The following is a 14,398-nucleotide window of genomic DNA, read 5'->3' on the forward strand; positions in this document are numbered from 1 at the left end:
AAGTACATTTATTGTGTGAAAAGAAATTCTGCTATAATGCGGCTATCGGCAGGCCTCCCATTATTTTAACTGAATCTTAGCTTTTATTTCCGAGCAACAGATTGATTACAGTCTGTATGAACAATAATTGTATTTTTCCAGTTGACTGAGTGGTGACACTCCTGCATATGCTGCTTGTGTTGTTCTGTTCCAGCATGTGCTCGCACACTTTGTCTGGGGCATTGGGGTGTTAATGGATTACCAAAAGGTGTTGACTCAGGTGTGTGTGTGTGTGTGTGTGTGTGTGTGTGTGTGTGTGTGTGTGTGTGTGTTGCGTGAATGGGGGTGGGACAGTGCTCAAAGTGTGCTGGGATCTAATTCAGACACCAGTCTCGAGTTCCCATCTCTCGCTCATGCTCCCTCGGTTCCTCCTCTGTGATCTGTCTCCTGTTTTCTCACTCTTGCTTTGTCATTTTCTCGTCCTCATCCCCGCACATCACTTAGCAGCGTTTAGCCTCTGTTTTTTCAATGTCTTCCCTTTGCATTGCCTAACAGTCAACTACCCGCGACATGGATATCGGAGGCCTGACCACTGTGGTGGCAAATTCTGCTTACATCAATGCTCGTGGAAGCATCGATGGCGCCAATCCAGCTTCAGCTCGGGATAAGAAGTACCATTCTCGCCTCAAACTGCCCCACATCACCGTGTGCGAGGGCCTGGCGGACACCCTAGATTTGGCCTTTGACGTAGTCTGCGTGAACCAGCCCATCGGCAAGCGCCTCTTTAGGGAGTTCTTGGATGCAAACCAGGAGTATCATGGGTCCTGTCGTTTGTGGAAAGACATTGAGAACTATGACATGGCAGAGGACTCCGAAAGGGCAAAGAAAGCCTCAAAGATTGTCCAGCGGTACATGGAAGCCTCTGCCAAACACTACTGCCCGTTCCTGCCCGAGGACGTCATAGCGAAGGTGAAGGAAGGCCTGGAGGCTGTCGGAGATGAGTTGTTTGCCGTGGCACTGACCACGACATTGAACTACCTGCGAGACGCCCCCTACACTTTCTTCCTGGAGAGCATGTACCTGAAGAGGTTCCTGCAGTGGAAGTGGCTGGAGATGCAGCCGATGGATGCAGATTGGTTCCTGGACTTCCGTGTGCTGGGGAAAGGTGGGTTTGGGGAGGTGTCGGCCTGTCAGACGAAAGCCACTGGAAAACTCTATGCCTGTAAGAAACTCAACAAGAAGAGGCTGAAGAAAAGGAAAGGCTATGAGGTGAGAGGATGAATGCCACTCTTAATAAGATGCTCCTTTACCCATGTCATTGGTCTTTAGCTTCAGTCTCAGTGCTGGAAGAAGTACTCCTTTACTCAAGTAAAAATATAACAATTTAGAAATGCTTTCAAAATCATACTCAAGTGAAGGTATTTGCATTAAATCCCTTTAATGATGCAGGAACGTATGGGCTAATTTAGCTACCTTATTTTTGGGTAGCTTAATCCATAATAATGTGTTATAACTCTTGTTGATTGTATTTTCTGTCTTTTATATTAATCTGCAAAGCAACTAGAAACAAAAGTTATCAGTGAGATAACATGCTGAGCCACATGGCTTCGAATAAAATGTTTTTAGTGTAGCAAATTACAATGTTGTGCTTACATGTGTTATCTCAGTTTGGGCTTGGTAATAATAAATGAACAAAAAAAGTTGATATCTCAATGAAAAAGGATTTTGAAGTAAAGCAGACTGCGCTAATTAAAAGAGTTCAGTTTAAATGTTATGTACCACAACATGAAGGTGTCTGATTTCAGGCAATCACTGGGCTCTTTTTGAAAGTTTTTTTTTTTTTTTTTTTTTTTTTAGTGCAGAGGGATTTGAATATTAAAGGACTTTTGCAGGCTTAATGTTTCAGAGAAAGTTCCTTGCACTGAGCCGGCTCCAGCGGTGCTAATCATCTTTGTCCCTGCCTCTGTCTCGTTTGGCTTTAGCCTGCAGTATTAAACACTGAGACGGGGATAGAGTGATTACTGGGAGCTTTATTGAAAAGCTCTTCTGAAGGGAACTCCTTGGCACAGTTATGTCTTGCCCTTGACTTGTCTGAGGTCATTCTTTGAAATGCAATAGAACCTCTTTTGCAAATGGCGCGGAGTTGAAAACATCCTGCACGCTTTACTTCAATCTGATGGAACAAACTTCCTTGTAGTTTCACTTTTTTTTTCTTTCTCTCTTTTAAAAATGTCACTGCATTATTTTTCCAAACGGGCTTTCCTAATTTTCTCCTGTAGGGGGCGATGGTGGAGAAGCGCATCCTTGAGAAGGTTCACAGTCGCTTCATTGTGTCACTGGCGTACGCCTTCCAGACAAAAGACGAGCTTTGTCTGGTCATGACCATCATGAATGGAGGAGACCTAAAGTAACTTTACACTCGTGTCCAAACACCAACATGAACAACAGCTGTAGCACGTGTCTCATCCCTCAAGACTTTAATTTGATAAAAACCTGTTTTTCTGCAATAACTTTTCAATATCTCCATTGCCAACATGAGGAGTTCATTCAAAAGCTTAATGATTGTCCATGTGTCACAATTCATCCTCGATGAGAGAAGGATGGATTTTTTGTTATAATTTGTACATAAGTTTGCTATTAACAGCTAAAACTGTACTCATAGGTGCAGTTGCATGTGTGAGATAGAAAAAATCTTTATCAGTAAAATGTATGGAAAAAGAGACGTCAAACTTTGTTTTTGCAAATATTTTAGCCTTTATTCTCAATAGACACAAGACTAGAATTAATTTTATGCACAAGAATAGCCCTGTGGGGTTCCTTAAAAAGTATTGGCAACTTTAGGTTTGATTATTTGTAAAAAAAAAAAAATAATAATTGAAGTGAGATGTCTTGATTTAAAAGAAATCGTTATTTCTTGCAAATCAAATTTGAATGTTCCCAGACTGTTTGCAAAATTGAGAGCATACTGATAGCCAACAATGAATATATTATGAAGCCAAAGCTCATCTGTTCGCTGTTCCCTGAAGGTACCATGTCTACCTGGTGAATGAGAGCAACCCAGGCTTTGACGAGCCAAGAGCCTGTTTCTACATCGCTCAGATCATCCAGGGCATGGAGCATCTGCACCAGAAAAGAATCATCTACCGAGATCTCAAACCAGAAAACGTGCTGCTTGACAATGACGGTAATTATTTCTAATCCAACACGTGCATTTTCCTTTCTCCATGTTAAATTAACAGCTGATTAAGATACTTTAATTTATCAAAACAGGGCATGTGCGTATATCTGACTTGGGTCTGGCTGTGGAGCTGAAGGAAGGCAAAACTTTGACCAAAGGCTACGCTGGGACACCAGGTGGGTCTCAACTGAAAATCAGTGAACAGTTTCATATTGACGTGGACACTGTATCTTCACAGTTTATTGGAGCTCTTTTTTTGTTTGATCCCTGTTTGCTGCAGGGTACATGGCACCAGAGATGCTGAAAGGAGAAAAGTATGACACCTCCGTCGACTACTTCACTTTGGGGGTGACTTTGTATGAGTTCATGGCTGCAAAGAATCCATTCAGGAACAGGGGGGAGAAGGTTGGTTTTTGCACTACATGCGTTGTTTAATCCACAAAAATCAGCCTTTGTGAAATGAATCATATCACGAGACCTTGTTTGTCTTCTGCTCAGGTGGAGCGTGAGGAGATGAAAGAACGTATGTTGAATCGCGAGGTGAACTATCCCGACAATTTCAGTGAGCATGCAAAGGCCTTGTGTGAGGGGTTGCTCGCCAGAGAGGTTGATAAGAGGATGGGCTTTAAGAATGAGTGCTGTGATGAAATCAGAGCACACACATTTTTCAAAGACATTAATTGGAGGAAACTAAATGCAGGTATGAATCTACTTTCTATACTTTTCTTTAAGATGATTCTGAATCTAGAAATAGTCTTAATCTACCAACTCTTTGATTTACTTTTCTCACTTCTTCAGGTATTGTACCTCCTCCTTTCGTCCCTGACCCTAAAGTGGTGTATGCGAAAAGTCTGGACGACGTCGGGGCTTTCTCCTCGGTGAAGGGGGTGAACTTGGAGGATCCCGATAAGACCTTTTTTGACGAGTTTTCCTCAGGCAACATCCCAATCCCTTGGCAAGAGGAAATGATCGACATGGGCATTTATGGAGAGCTCAATATTTGGGGCCCTGAAGGCTCCCTCCCTAACGATCTCCGCAGGGAGTCCATACTGGAGCAGCCAAAGTCATCAACATGCAGCGTGTCGTAGAGTCCCTGAAACACACTGAAAACACGTTAACCATACGATGTACCGACTTTCATTTCATTTAGAACATGCGGGATGAAGACTCGAGCTCTCAAAACAGACACAAGTCTCTTCTGAACTTTCTGATCGCAGAGTCTCGCCAGACTTTTATTTGTGTACACGGGAAACAACAAGAACAGAAATGAGGTGGATTTTTAATCTGGAATGGACTCGAGCTTAAATTTAGTTGTAAATTCTTCCTCTTCGGTTACTTCAGTCTCTTCCTCTCACTCCTTCTACTTTTCTTTCAACATTAATCTGCTCACTCTCTCCTTCTCTTTGTGTGCTGACTTATTGTACAGCTTTCAGTTTAAAATGTATTTTAGACATTATTGAGCAGGAGTTTAGTGCTGTGGTATCCAGTGACAGTCATATGTTCAACATGTAAGATTCCTCTACTTTATATATGCTCCTATAGAGTGTATGCCATTTAATGGAAAGTGCTTTTTTTTTTTTCTTTTTTTTTTTTCATAGTTTTGAATATATATAAAACTGTTGGATTACCAAAAACTAAGACAGCAGAAATGCAATGTTTCATGCTTTTTGAAAGTATTTTCCTAAAGGTTTAATTCATGGTTAACAATCAGCTCTTTATATGAATAGCCAGGAGCAGAGCACCTTTGATAAATGTAAATGTAGTCTAGAAGTTATAAGAAGAATATGAATATAGGAGAAATGTTTACAACAAATCGATTTATTTCCAAAAACAAATTGTTAAACAAAAGTTGAATAAATTCAGGAATATAAAATGTTTGAAAAAGCACTAGCAAATAAAATAGCTTATTCAAATGGAAACTCGCGTCAGGAACTTCATTTCTGCTTAGTAATGGTTACAGCACTGTCCAAGAATGTCATGTTAGTACAGATCAAAACCAGACTTTTCTTTACATTGATGTAAATCAGCGAAATGAAAATGGAGTTTCCAGTTTTCCTCAAAAATGAAACACAAAACCTTTCATATCTCAGGTGACTGCCACTCTTATAGCTCCTTGGCTGTGGCCTTGTATATCCTCACCTCCTGCTGTGGCAGCTCGGTGAGCAGCGTGGTGTTGAAACTGCTCTTAAAGCACTCCGTGAACCTCAGGTCTGACTGGAACCGGACCTTGTTGGCCCACAGCAGTGTCGTTCGACTTCCTGGTCGGCAAAAGTGTTGCATAGTTTTCAGCAGTTCCTCAAGGCAGTCATGGTGATAGACCACATCAGCTGCGAGCACGTAGTCGTAGCGGTAGGATGGGTCGGGGAAGTCTCGCTCCAGGTCCTGACCCCAGGATAGAGGAGCCACCTGAGGGGTGTAGCGGGCGCGGCCCTTTGTGTTCCGCAGAAGGTTGAAGGTCAGATTAGACAAGATGTCCGGCAGGTCAGTGGCCATCACCCAAGCACCTGGTAAAAAAGTGGATGGAAAACCCCAAAGACATATACATGAAAAGACGACGACATATTGTTTCGTCCTACCTGGTGCTGTGGGTTTTATGATGAGGCACTATAGCTAGTCATTCTTGCAGGGCCAAGAAAGCTTTGACTGATGCGCATGCTAACACTAGAATAAGTAGTTTCCCACCAACTGTTTATAGCAACTGTTTTAACTCAGTAAACCTGGTACCATGTTTCTGTATGAAGGTGGATCAATGAGTTCCAAAACTGCACAAAACATGTTTTATTCCTAAAACTCAGACCTCCAGAATTTATGGAGGGATGGACTAAAAGTTTGTTGACTTTTGGTCTTTTCATGGGATTTGTTGACAATAAGACGAAATATACCAAGCCCCTTTTTTATTTAATTTGCACATGGTACACATAGAGCTACATTAAAAAAAAAAAAAAAAAAACAAGCTCAATTTTAAGTCATTTTCTCATATCCGTATCAGTGGGCTCGCTTCCTGTGATATTTATGAAACTGTGTGTCTTTTCAGAAGTTTTGAATCTTACAGACTGCTTTGAATATTTCACCAACAATGTACGACTTCATTTGGACGTTGATCCCCTCAAAGAGTAATATCTCAAATGAATATTTCAGCAGGACCGGCAGCATATTTAGAGACAAAGGAGACATTCAGATCCGTGTTTAAATGAGTTATTCTTGTGAATATGGAAGTGCTTAAGAATGAATGGCTCTAACTTCATGGATTTCGTTTTAGGTGTCCATTAGTAGAGAAAGATGAAGAAAAAGAAGGGTAAGTTACTGCGGCTTACATTCATTTTCCTTTCACTGAAAAGTAATTTGGGAATAAATACACTCTTTTGTCTTCACTGTGTGATGAACGGAGGAGCTAAAGGATGACAACGTCAATCCAATGATCACTTTGTGTGTCAAACTATCTTTACAACTATACTGGCCTGTTTGCAATGTGTAAAATCTTGCGTGGGTGGATAGTTATGGTCCCCTAACAATTAACCCCAGTGTTTTTAGTTACACCAGCACTTTTACTTGAGTTCCATCACCAATTGTCAATCGTTTTGTAAAGTTTAGTGTATGCACATTTATGCATCCAAAAGAATAGACCCTTTATGACTTGCTTTTTTCACAAGCAAAAGTACAAAAACTAAAAACTACAAAAAAGTTTCCTGCAAAATTGATTAACCATGTCATTAATATGACTTAAAACTAACGGTTAGTATTGGCATTTTTGTGGACAAAGCTTCATACATACATTACAGGTTGTATAAAACCATGTGAACTTCATCATGAAAAGACACTTACCAAGCAGACTGGCCACTACGGAGAGTAAACCAGTCCCAGCTCCAATCTCAAGCACTGCTTTGTCCATCAGGTTCATTTGTTGCTGGTTATTCTCCAAGAGCCGGCACAAAGCTATCGCCTACAAAATATCATTGTCACCGTCACATTTACAAGAACCAGACCAGTGAAATGTGGAGATGCTGTGTTCATGGCAGTGCATACCCCAGGCCAGATCAGAGCTCCATGTGTGTCCATGGACTCGCGGATGCTGATGTCGTGTCCAGCAAAATAAAAGGACTCCTTTCCCAGCGCGTAGTAAACACTCGGCTCCCAGATGTTCCTTCTGCCCTGAGCCTCTGCTGCCATCACGTTTTGGTCTGTTGATGTTGTAGAGGAGCGAGTGCCATGAACAGTCGGGTTATAACAATGTAGTAGTATTGATCAGAGTAACAAATCTCTAAGAAATGAAACTGAATGATGCTCACGCTCCTCTGAGATATAAATACTAGACTTGTAAAGGCAGAGCAGACAATGAGAGATACAGTTTGAGCAGACATTGAGTATAATCTTAGGGGTTGAATCCAAAGTTACCCTCATCTGTGGTCCCCTGCTCCACATGTAGTTTCCCATCCTGCTTCTCATCGTCCTCCCATCTCTGTCCAGGGTGCTTCTGTAGGACAGGCATGACGGGGGCTGATCTCTCCATGAGCTCTACATATTGTTGTGACATGACAACCATTACAGTGTAACAAATAACTTGGCAGCAGCAATCTAATGTTGCAGAGTCCAAACTCTGGGAGACTCCCAAGGCATGGATCAGTGTGAGTGGTCAAAACTGTTGCAGCAGGAATTGTTTTAAATCCCATCATAGGTCAATTTTTAAAAAAAACCCTCAACATACTAAAACTCACACTAAACCCATGTGTTTCAGTCCCTATTAAACCTTTATATATAAAAAAAAAAAAAAAAAAAAAAAAAAAAAAAAAAAAAAAAATAACAGTTCAACATTTAGGTGTTTTTTCTATTTAAACACATCAGGCTTGTTCAGCCGTGATGTACAGTGTGCTTTACAATCTAACATTATTACATTTTAAAATGTTTACTTTCAAAAAATAATACTATTATACATCAAGCTGCAAAATGTAAATATAAGAAAAAGCTTTACTTATTAGAACTTACTATGAATAATATTTGCTCAAATAATCAGTCTCATAATAAAATTCAGTCCCTGCTTAGTGTCCTCTTTGTCGTATCAGTCGAGTCTTTTTCGACTACTGTATTAATGCAAACCTTTGAATTTTTTCAATTTCTCTTTCCAAGAATTGGGGGTTTTATTTTTAGTGTGCTTGTTAAGTGATTTATGTTATTGTGGCTTATTTTAAGCTCAGTCAGAGTTGGAGTGGATACAGTATAGACTAGATTTAGTCCACTAGTCTCTCTGGCCGTCACTGCACTCCAGTGTGGAGCCCAGAAACTCAGCTGGCTAAACCCCGAGGTCAACAATGCAGGGATACAGGGGACACACCGGGCTGCTCTTCAGCTCAGATGAAAAGGACATTCAGGTAGATTTCAATGTAAATATGAAGAATACAGTTTGGTATACTTTTTAAATAATTATAAGAACTTTAAAATGTGGAAGCAATATATTGATTTTCTTCTTCTCACTAAGATACAACTGTAAATAACTGTAAATACAATATTTAAATACCTTATGTCAGAAAGTGTGACTCGTACCTGTATGAAGTGGGATCCTCCTCTTTTTTTTTTTTCCCTTGTTGCGTGTGCACTTCTCTCTGCAGTGTTCTTGTGTTTATAGAAGCAGCATCGTCTATGACACACCCCTGACCCAAACAGGGCAGCCAGAGTTGAGAGATTTATAATGTCTGACAGGGAAAAAGATGCATGATCCTGACCCCTCCCAGTACTTTAAAAATCTCCTCTTGTTGTATACTCTGTGTGTTAAATACACTGTTGTGGCTATAAAATTCAATCTTACATTTTGTTTCCTCATATTGTTTCTTTTGTTAAGCATCCTATCATTCCCTCCTGTAATTCTTAATGAACCAGATATCTGGCTTCAAGCAGGGTTTCAAGTTGAGTCACGTCGACATGCAAACATTTGAAAACCACATACATTTACACTGTGCCTGTGCATGTTTATGTGTATCTTCAGAGATTTCTGAGCAGCTGTGTATGAAGTTTTACAGATATGTGAAATGGATGTGTAGCAACACGACATTAAGCAAACTGCTTCGCTGGTTCTGACCTGGAAATGACATGTCCTCCTTCAATACCCTCACTAACCATTTATTCCTCCGCTCTTTATCCCTTTGACTTGTGCCAAGTCTTATCTTGCGTGCCTTTTTCCTCTCCTCGCCTTTAACTCCTACATCCTGTTTTGCACAAAAACACACAAGACTGAAAGTAAAATCTTTTGGAAAGAGGAGACACCTTTAGTTTGTAAGTAACTGAATCACAGAAACAAATAAACCCAGCAGGTGTGAGTAGTATCAATCTTATCATATATAATGAATGGCAAGAAAACAAGTAAGACTGTTCCCTAAAATGTTAATTTTTGCGATGCACACACTTAAATTATGTAGTCTATGACTAAAAATCTCAGAATCTGAATGAAACAGATAAAATACAAACGGTAAAAAAGCTTAATTAAAGGACCAGTGTGTAGGATTTAGTTGCATCTCGCTGTACTGTTGCAAATTGCAACCAACTGAACTGTCATTTGTCATTTGCTCACACAGCGCTGTCGTGAAGGACTGAGTTGAATGAAATATCAAGTTAAGTGTTGCTGTGTAACTGCACTATAAAAAGCTCCATTTCATAGAGTCTATTTATGTATCACCAGCAAAGTCCAGCCTATACTGCAATGTTTACAACTGACAGCAAACAACTGGTTGTGCTGCATGAAGTTAGAAAATGACCTGAACTGACACATGGTGAGCAGCAACTCTGAGTCACTCATCTAAACAGCAACACTAGTAATCAGTCAAGGTATTAGAGGATTTCCATCACAACAGAGCAGCCTGAGCTCGACACCAGGAATCCACCGCAGTCTATTTCATTTATTCATCACTTCTGTTGAAATTCCCTTTATATACCCGCCTCGTGATGTGGACAAACCAGAATTGATAATGGACTGAGTCTAAAAATATGATTTTGCTATGTAGCCACACAATGTACAACAAAGCTTTAGGAGATATTTCTCCAGTAATAGATTGGAGATGCACATTCAATGGTGATCTTTTAATTCCAGCAAAAGTCACTTTTCCTGGTGGGGGAACAATGGAGAGTCTGCAAAGCTCACGATTGTATTTCTGAAACAATAGCTTATGTAAGACAGTCTCATTTGAATATTGATAAGGGTGAATGAGTTTGTGCACGGTGGTGGGGATGTATGTATAGGTGTAACGGTCAGCAAATTAAACAAACGGATAAAGAGCTGCCTGCCAATCATCCCCTTAGGGTTAGTAATCCTCACCTCTGTGTCCACAGGTCAAGAAAAGGTTGTGCAGGCCAGTGGAAAATGAGTCACAGTCACACACAGCAACATGTGAGTGGCAGCGGGCTTAAGGTAGCCCCATGTGCAGCCTGAGTGTGTGAATGCATCACTTAATGGGTGCTAAGCTCCCGTAATTTTAAAGGGTAGGTGAGGATTGGTATTCAATGGGCCTAGTTGCTTCGATGACAGAGGAACGAAATCAAATGGGTATCCAGCTGGCGGTGTTGCAGCCAGTGAACACGAAATCTGAAATCTAAGTGTGAACAGCTTTTATCGCCATGAAAGCTTTTGGGCACCAGAACAGATGTCTCTTTTGGGTGGAGCAACTCTTCCCTGATCCTGCAAAATGAGCCAGACTGCATGGGTTATGTGAGGATGAGGATGCCGTACATGGGTCCTGGATGGGCTGGTGGTTTACCGACTCCCCACAGAGTGAATGTTGTATCTCTGTTTCCTGGTAAACACTTCAACTAAACCTCAACAAGGACCCATGCTGCAATGTAGGTTTAACAGAAAGGGATGATGATGATATGCTCAGTGGGCGTTTTTTTTTTTTTTTTTTATATACATACACCTAGTTAAACCTAATGCAGCAGTCTGTTTTAGAAAAAGGGTTGGTTGAACTTTTTGAAGGATGTAAGTTGTGGTGCTGTTGAACTGTATTGTATTTTATATTGCGGATTACACTTTTATGTATTTCAGTTGACAAGGAGTCTGTGGAGAGAGCCTTTTTGGAGCCAACACCTAGTGGCCCTTGGTGGTATTGCATTTCAATTCAATTTCACATTGGCCTCACTGTTCAGATCCGGAAGCTACATCCACTTTCATAGTCTATGATGAGTTTAATATTGTCATTGACAATATTTTGATTGATATTTAAGTGCTCTTTAATGTCTGAACTCTTTCTGGAACACCAGAGATATTACATTTTCCATTTGTACTTCTTTAATGTAAAATATGTGTATGCGTCTGTCCTAAAATGATCATTTAATAATAAGTACAAATATACACACATTTTAAAAATAGTGCAGTCAAGTATTTCAAAAATTGTATAAATCATGTCATTAATAGGTTGTAAGTATGTCAAAAAGACCATTTTCAAGCATTTCATTAATGCACATGTAAGTATATTGATTGCACTTAAAGTTTAACAACAATCAAAACAAGCTAAAGAATAAAACACAATATTGTCTTTTTTGACATGATATATGCTGATTATCAAAAACAAAGACAATCATATACATATTATTCCGCAAACTAGTATTTCTTCAACCAACATGTCAAACCAGACAATGAGGCAGATTATAAAAGAGCTCCCTGTTCATTCACTGATAAGAGCAGATGAAAGCCTGAGGCTCCCAGCATGTGAAGTCATTAAACTTTCCATTTCCTGAAAGACAGACAAACAGCAGGTCAGATGCAGCGCAGTTCAATCATCAAAAATGGTCAAAACAACAACACAGAAGCAGCTTAAGTCTATCAGTGACTACACTTAAACATGTTTTATTTACATGAAATTGTGTTTATGAGCTGCTTTTAATGTGTGATTAATGCTGGCCGACCCAAAAGATGTGGGGTGTCGGGACAGTTGATCATATCTTATGAAACACAAATATTAAGAAGTCTGAACCCAGCAGAAAGTCCAAAAACAACATGTGAGGCTGCTCCCACTGACTGTTAAATTAGATGTACACTGGGGGGGAATCAAAGTTATTGTTTTCATCATCACATCAAATCAAATTGACTCATACCAGCAGGCAGCACCTCCAGACACTCCTCCAAATCTGATGTGTTATTGGGCTCCCCGTTCAGCCAATCATCATAGCCCCAGCGGGATCCATCCAACCAGATAAAGCGATCCGTCTGACAGGTAACAAGAGATTAATAGACAGTATGATGGAGAAATCATTTATTTTAATAATTCTGATCAGGTAAAACACCAATGAAAATTGAACTGTGTCATCGTGTGACTGGTAATAACGTGTTAGTTTGTGTTTTCAACAGATTTATGCCCCCAACTCCCTGACTGAAAACACACACCTTCAAATATCGAAGTCCTCCAACCCAGGTGCGTGTATATGCCCCATTGCTCCTCAGAATCAAGTCCATCACTTCTCTGTGGATGTGGATGTTTGTGATGGAGGCCAGGTGGCCACCGATGAAATGTTCCTGGCAAAAGAACTACGAGGAAACAAAGAAAATAGTGACAGTAACTCTATAAAGACTTGATAGTGCATCCTTGGATTAATGGAGGATACATAAATACCTCAGCTTCTTCAGCCCTCTTTGGTTCTTTGAAGAACTGGTAACACTTCTCCTGAAGTACCACACCAGGACAATATTGCCACCCTGTGGTGAAAGAGTGACATTATAACTGTTTGTTCTTTAAAGGACAGAGTTGCATTTGTATGTTTGCAAAAAAACAAAGCTCACATGCACATGTAAACACTTTCAGGTCCCTGTATCCACTCTGCCTATCCATACTGGGCGTGAAGAGATCTCTGATTCCAATGCAAGTGATTCAGGGAGTAAATCCACAGTCCTCCATCATGTAAAATCACTTCTAATACTCACTTCTGAAGTGAAGCTGAGCAGTATAACGTCGGAAGATATTGCCTCATGATCGAAATAACCCTTTTAATGTTTGTTTTACTTAAAGCTTTGATGTCTTTTGTTATTTTTCACCCCTCATTTTTACATTTTGTTTTAGGTCTTACATTTGTTTCCTTTAAGGTATTATATTCCTCAAAATTGAGATAATTGTTTTTATGGCCTTTTTGTGTGTGTCTGTACATCATTTAAAATTGACCTTTCAGTGGTCCCAAAAACTAAATTTTACACAGAATCCCATGTCCTATTGCATCAGGAAGGGGTTTCTTCACAACCAGCATTGGAGAGGAGGAGTAACTGCAGTTGTCATTTACATGACAGCATGTTGTTTCAAGACAGACTTGTAAAAAATACATGTGTGTGCGTTAATGATTTATTTGTACTTTACCCTGCTTGGTGTCTCTTCTCTCCCGAGGGTTTTCAGCTCCTTCGTCCATCACAGCCTGCTTTCCTGTTTCAGACACCACTCCAATCTGTGCAACTCCATCAAGCTCAGGATCGCCTTCCACTGCTGACACCTCAGAGTACTCCACTGGTGGGTCTTCCTCACTTCCTTCTTCCTTCACATAGTATGGATAGTTTGACAGATCCATTGTGAGAGAGTTTTCCGGTTCTTCAGGCCTCACCCTAGCATCTTCAAGTGGGAAGTAGTTTTCTGTAAGCGACATCTGCTGCCCCATAATGTCCAACTTTGGCCCCTCTTTGAAGAGAGCATCTTGATTTCCAGACGTCTCCTCCTCTGGCAGAAGTTGAACATCATCATCATCATCATCTTGACTCTGAAATGTTGCCCCCAAATATGTTTCTACTTCTGACAGCTCAGTGTTGTTCGCTTCCTCCCCAAACATGTAGTCATCATCGAGTGGCTCATAATCCTTGACAGGCTCCTCCACCATTTTGAATTCTCTCTCTATGTCATTGTGCATTTCTTCTATTGCCAGATCAGTTTCTTTCTCGGGGTTCTTTTGCACCTGAACCTCTGCAGGTTCTGGCTCCATCTCAACCTCCGGGTCCACCTTCACCTCTGATTCAACCTTAAAGTCTGGTTCAGCTTCGAGCTCTGACTCCATCTCAACCTCCGGGTCCACCTTCACCTCTGATTCAACCTTTAAGTCTGGTTCAGCTTCGAGCTCTGACTCCATCTCAACCTCCGGGTCCACCTTCACCTCCGGCTCTGGCTTAACTTCTGACTCTTCTTTTAGCTCCTGTTCTGCTTTAACCTCTAGTCCCTCTGTACTCTGACTATGACTCTGTTTCATGTCCATTGGAGCCACTTTTTCCTGCTGCTCTTTAGAGTCCAGTCTGGGCTGTGG

General features: G+C 40.6%; 2 protein-coding genes across 2 annotated transcripts; one reads left to right on the forward strand and one right to left on the reverse strand.

Moving 5' to 3' along the window:
• The first annotated feature begins 376 nt into the window (after positions 1 to 376).
• On the forward strand, positions 377 to 5,008 carry LOC138201024 (rhodopsin kinase GRK1-like). Its single transcript, XM_069154113.1, has 7 exons — positions 377 to 1,248; positions 2,259 to 2,386; positions 3,006 to 3,163; positions 3,250 to 3,333; positions 3,438 to 3,562; positions 3,656 to 3,857; positions 3,956 to 5,008. The coding sequence occupies exons 1-7, from the start codon at positions 550 to 552 to the stop codon at positions 4,243 to 4,245; spliced, it is 1,686 nt and encodes a 561-aa protein (XP_069010214.1). The 5' UTR covers positions 377 to 549; the 3' UTR covers positions 4,246 to 5,008.
• A 252-nt stretch (positions 5,009 to 5,260) lies between these two features.
• On the reverse strand, positions 5,261 to 7,324 carry mettl21cb (methyltransferase 21C, AARS1 lysine b). The gene is made up of 3 exons (XM_069155234.1): positions 7,181 to 7,324; positions 6,980 to 7,097; positions 5,261 to 5,661 (listed from the first exon to the last, which is right to left on the reverse strand). The coding sequence occupies exons 1-3, from the start codon at positions 7,322 to 7,324 to the stop codon at positions 5,261 to 5,263; spliced, it is 663 nt and encodes a 220-aa protein (XP_069011335.1).
• Between the last annotated feature and the right edge of the window lie 7,074 nt (positions 7,325 to 14,398).

The sequence above is a fragment of the Embiotoca jacksoni genome, unplaced genomic scaffold, assembly GCF_022577435.1.
Source record: "Embiotoca jacksoni isolate LCO1_2020_lvr unplaced genomic scaffold, fEmbJac1.0.p SCAF_2, whole genome shotgun sequence".
NCBI lineage: Eukaryota > Metazoa > Chordata > Actinopteri > Embiotocidae > Embiotoca > Embiotoca jacksoni.

Excerpts from the sequence above, each read along its gene's own strand:
- LOC138201024 (XM_069154113.1), top strand. The coding sequence starts at position 550 with ATGGATATCGGAGGCCTGACCACTGTGGTGGCAAATTCTGCTTACATC. Across the intron at positions 2,387-3,005 it reads ATGAATGGAGGAGACCTAAA|GTACCATGTCTACCTGGTGA; the intron begins GTAACTTTACAC and ends TGTTCCCTGAAG. Across the intron at positions 3,858-3,955 it reads TTGGAGGAAACTAAATGCAG|GTATTGTACCTCCTCCTTTC; the intron begins GTATGAATCTAC and ends TCACTTCTTCAG.
- mettl21cb (XM_069155234.1), bottom strand. The coding sequence starts at position 7,324 with ATGGCAGCAGAGGCTCAGGGCAGAAGGAACATCTGGGAGCCGAGTGTT. Across the intron at positions 7,098-7,180 it reads GAGCTCTGATCTGGCCTGGG|GCGATAGCTTTGTGCCGGCT; the intron begins GTATGCACTGCC and ends GATATTTTGTAG. Across the intron at positions 5,662-6,979 it reads CGTAGTGGCCAGTCTGCTTG|GTGCTTGGGTGATGGCCACT; the intron begins GTAAGTGTCTTT and ends CTTTTTTACCAG.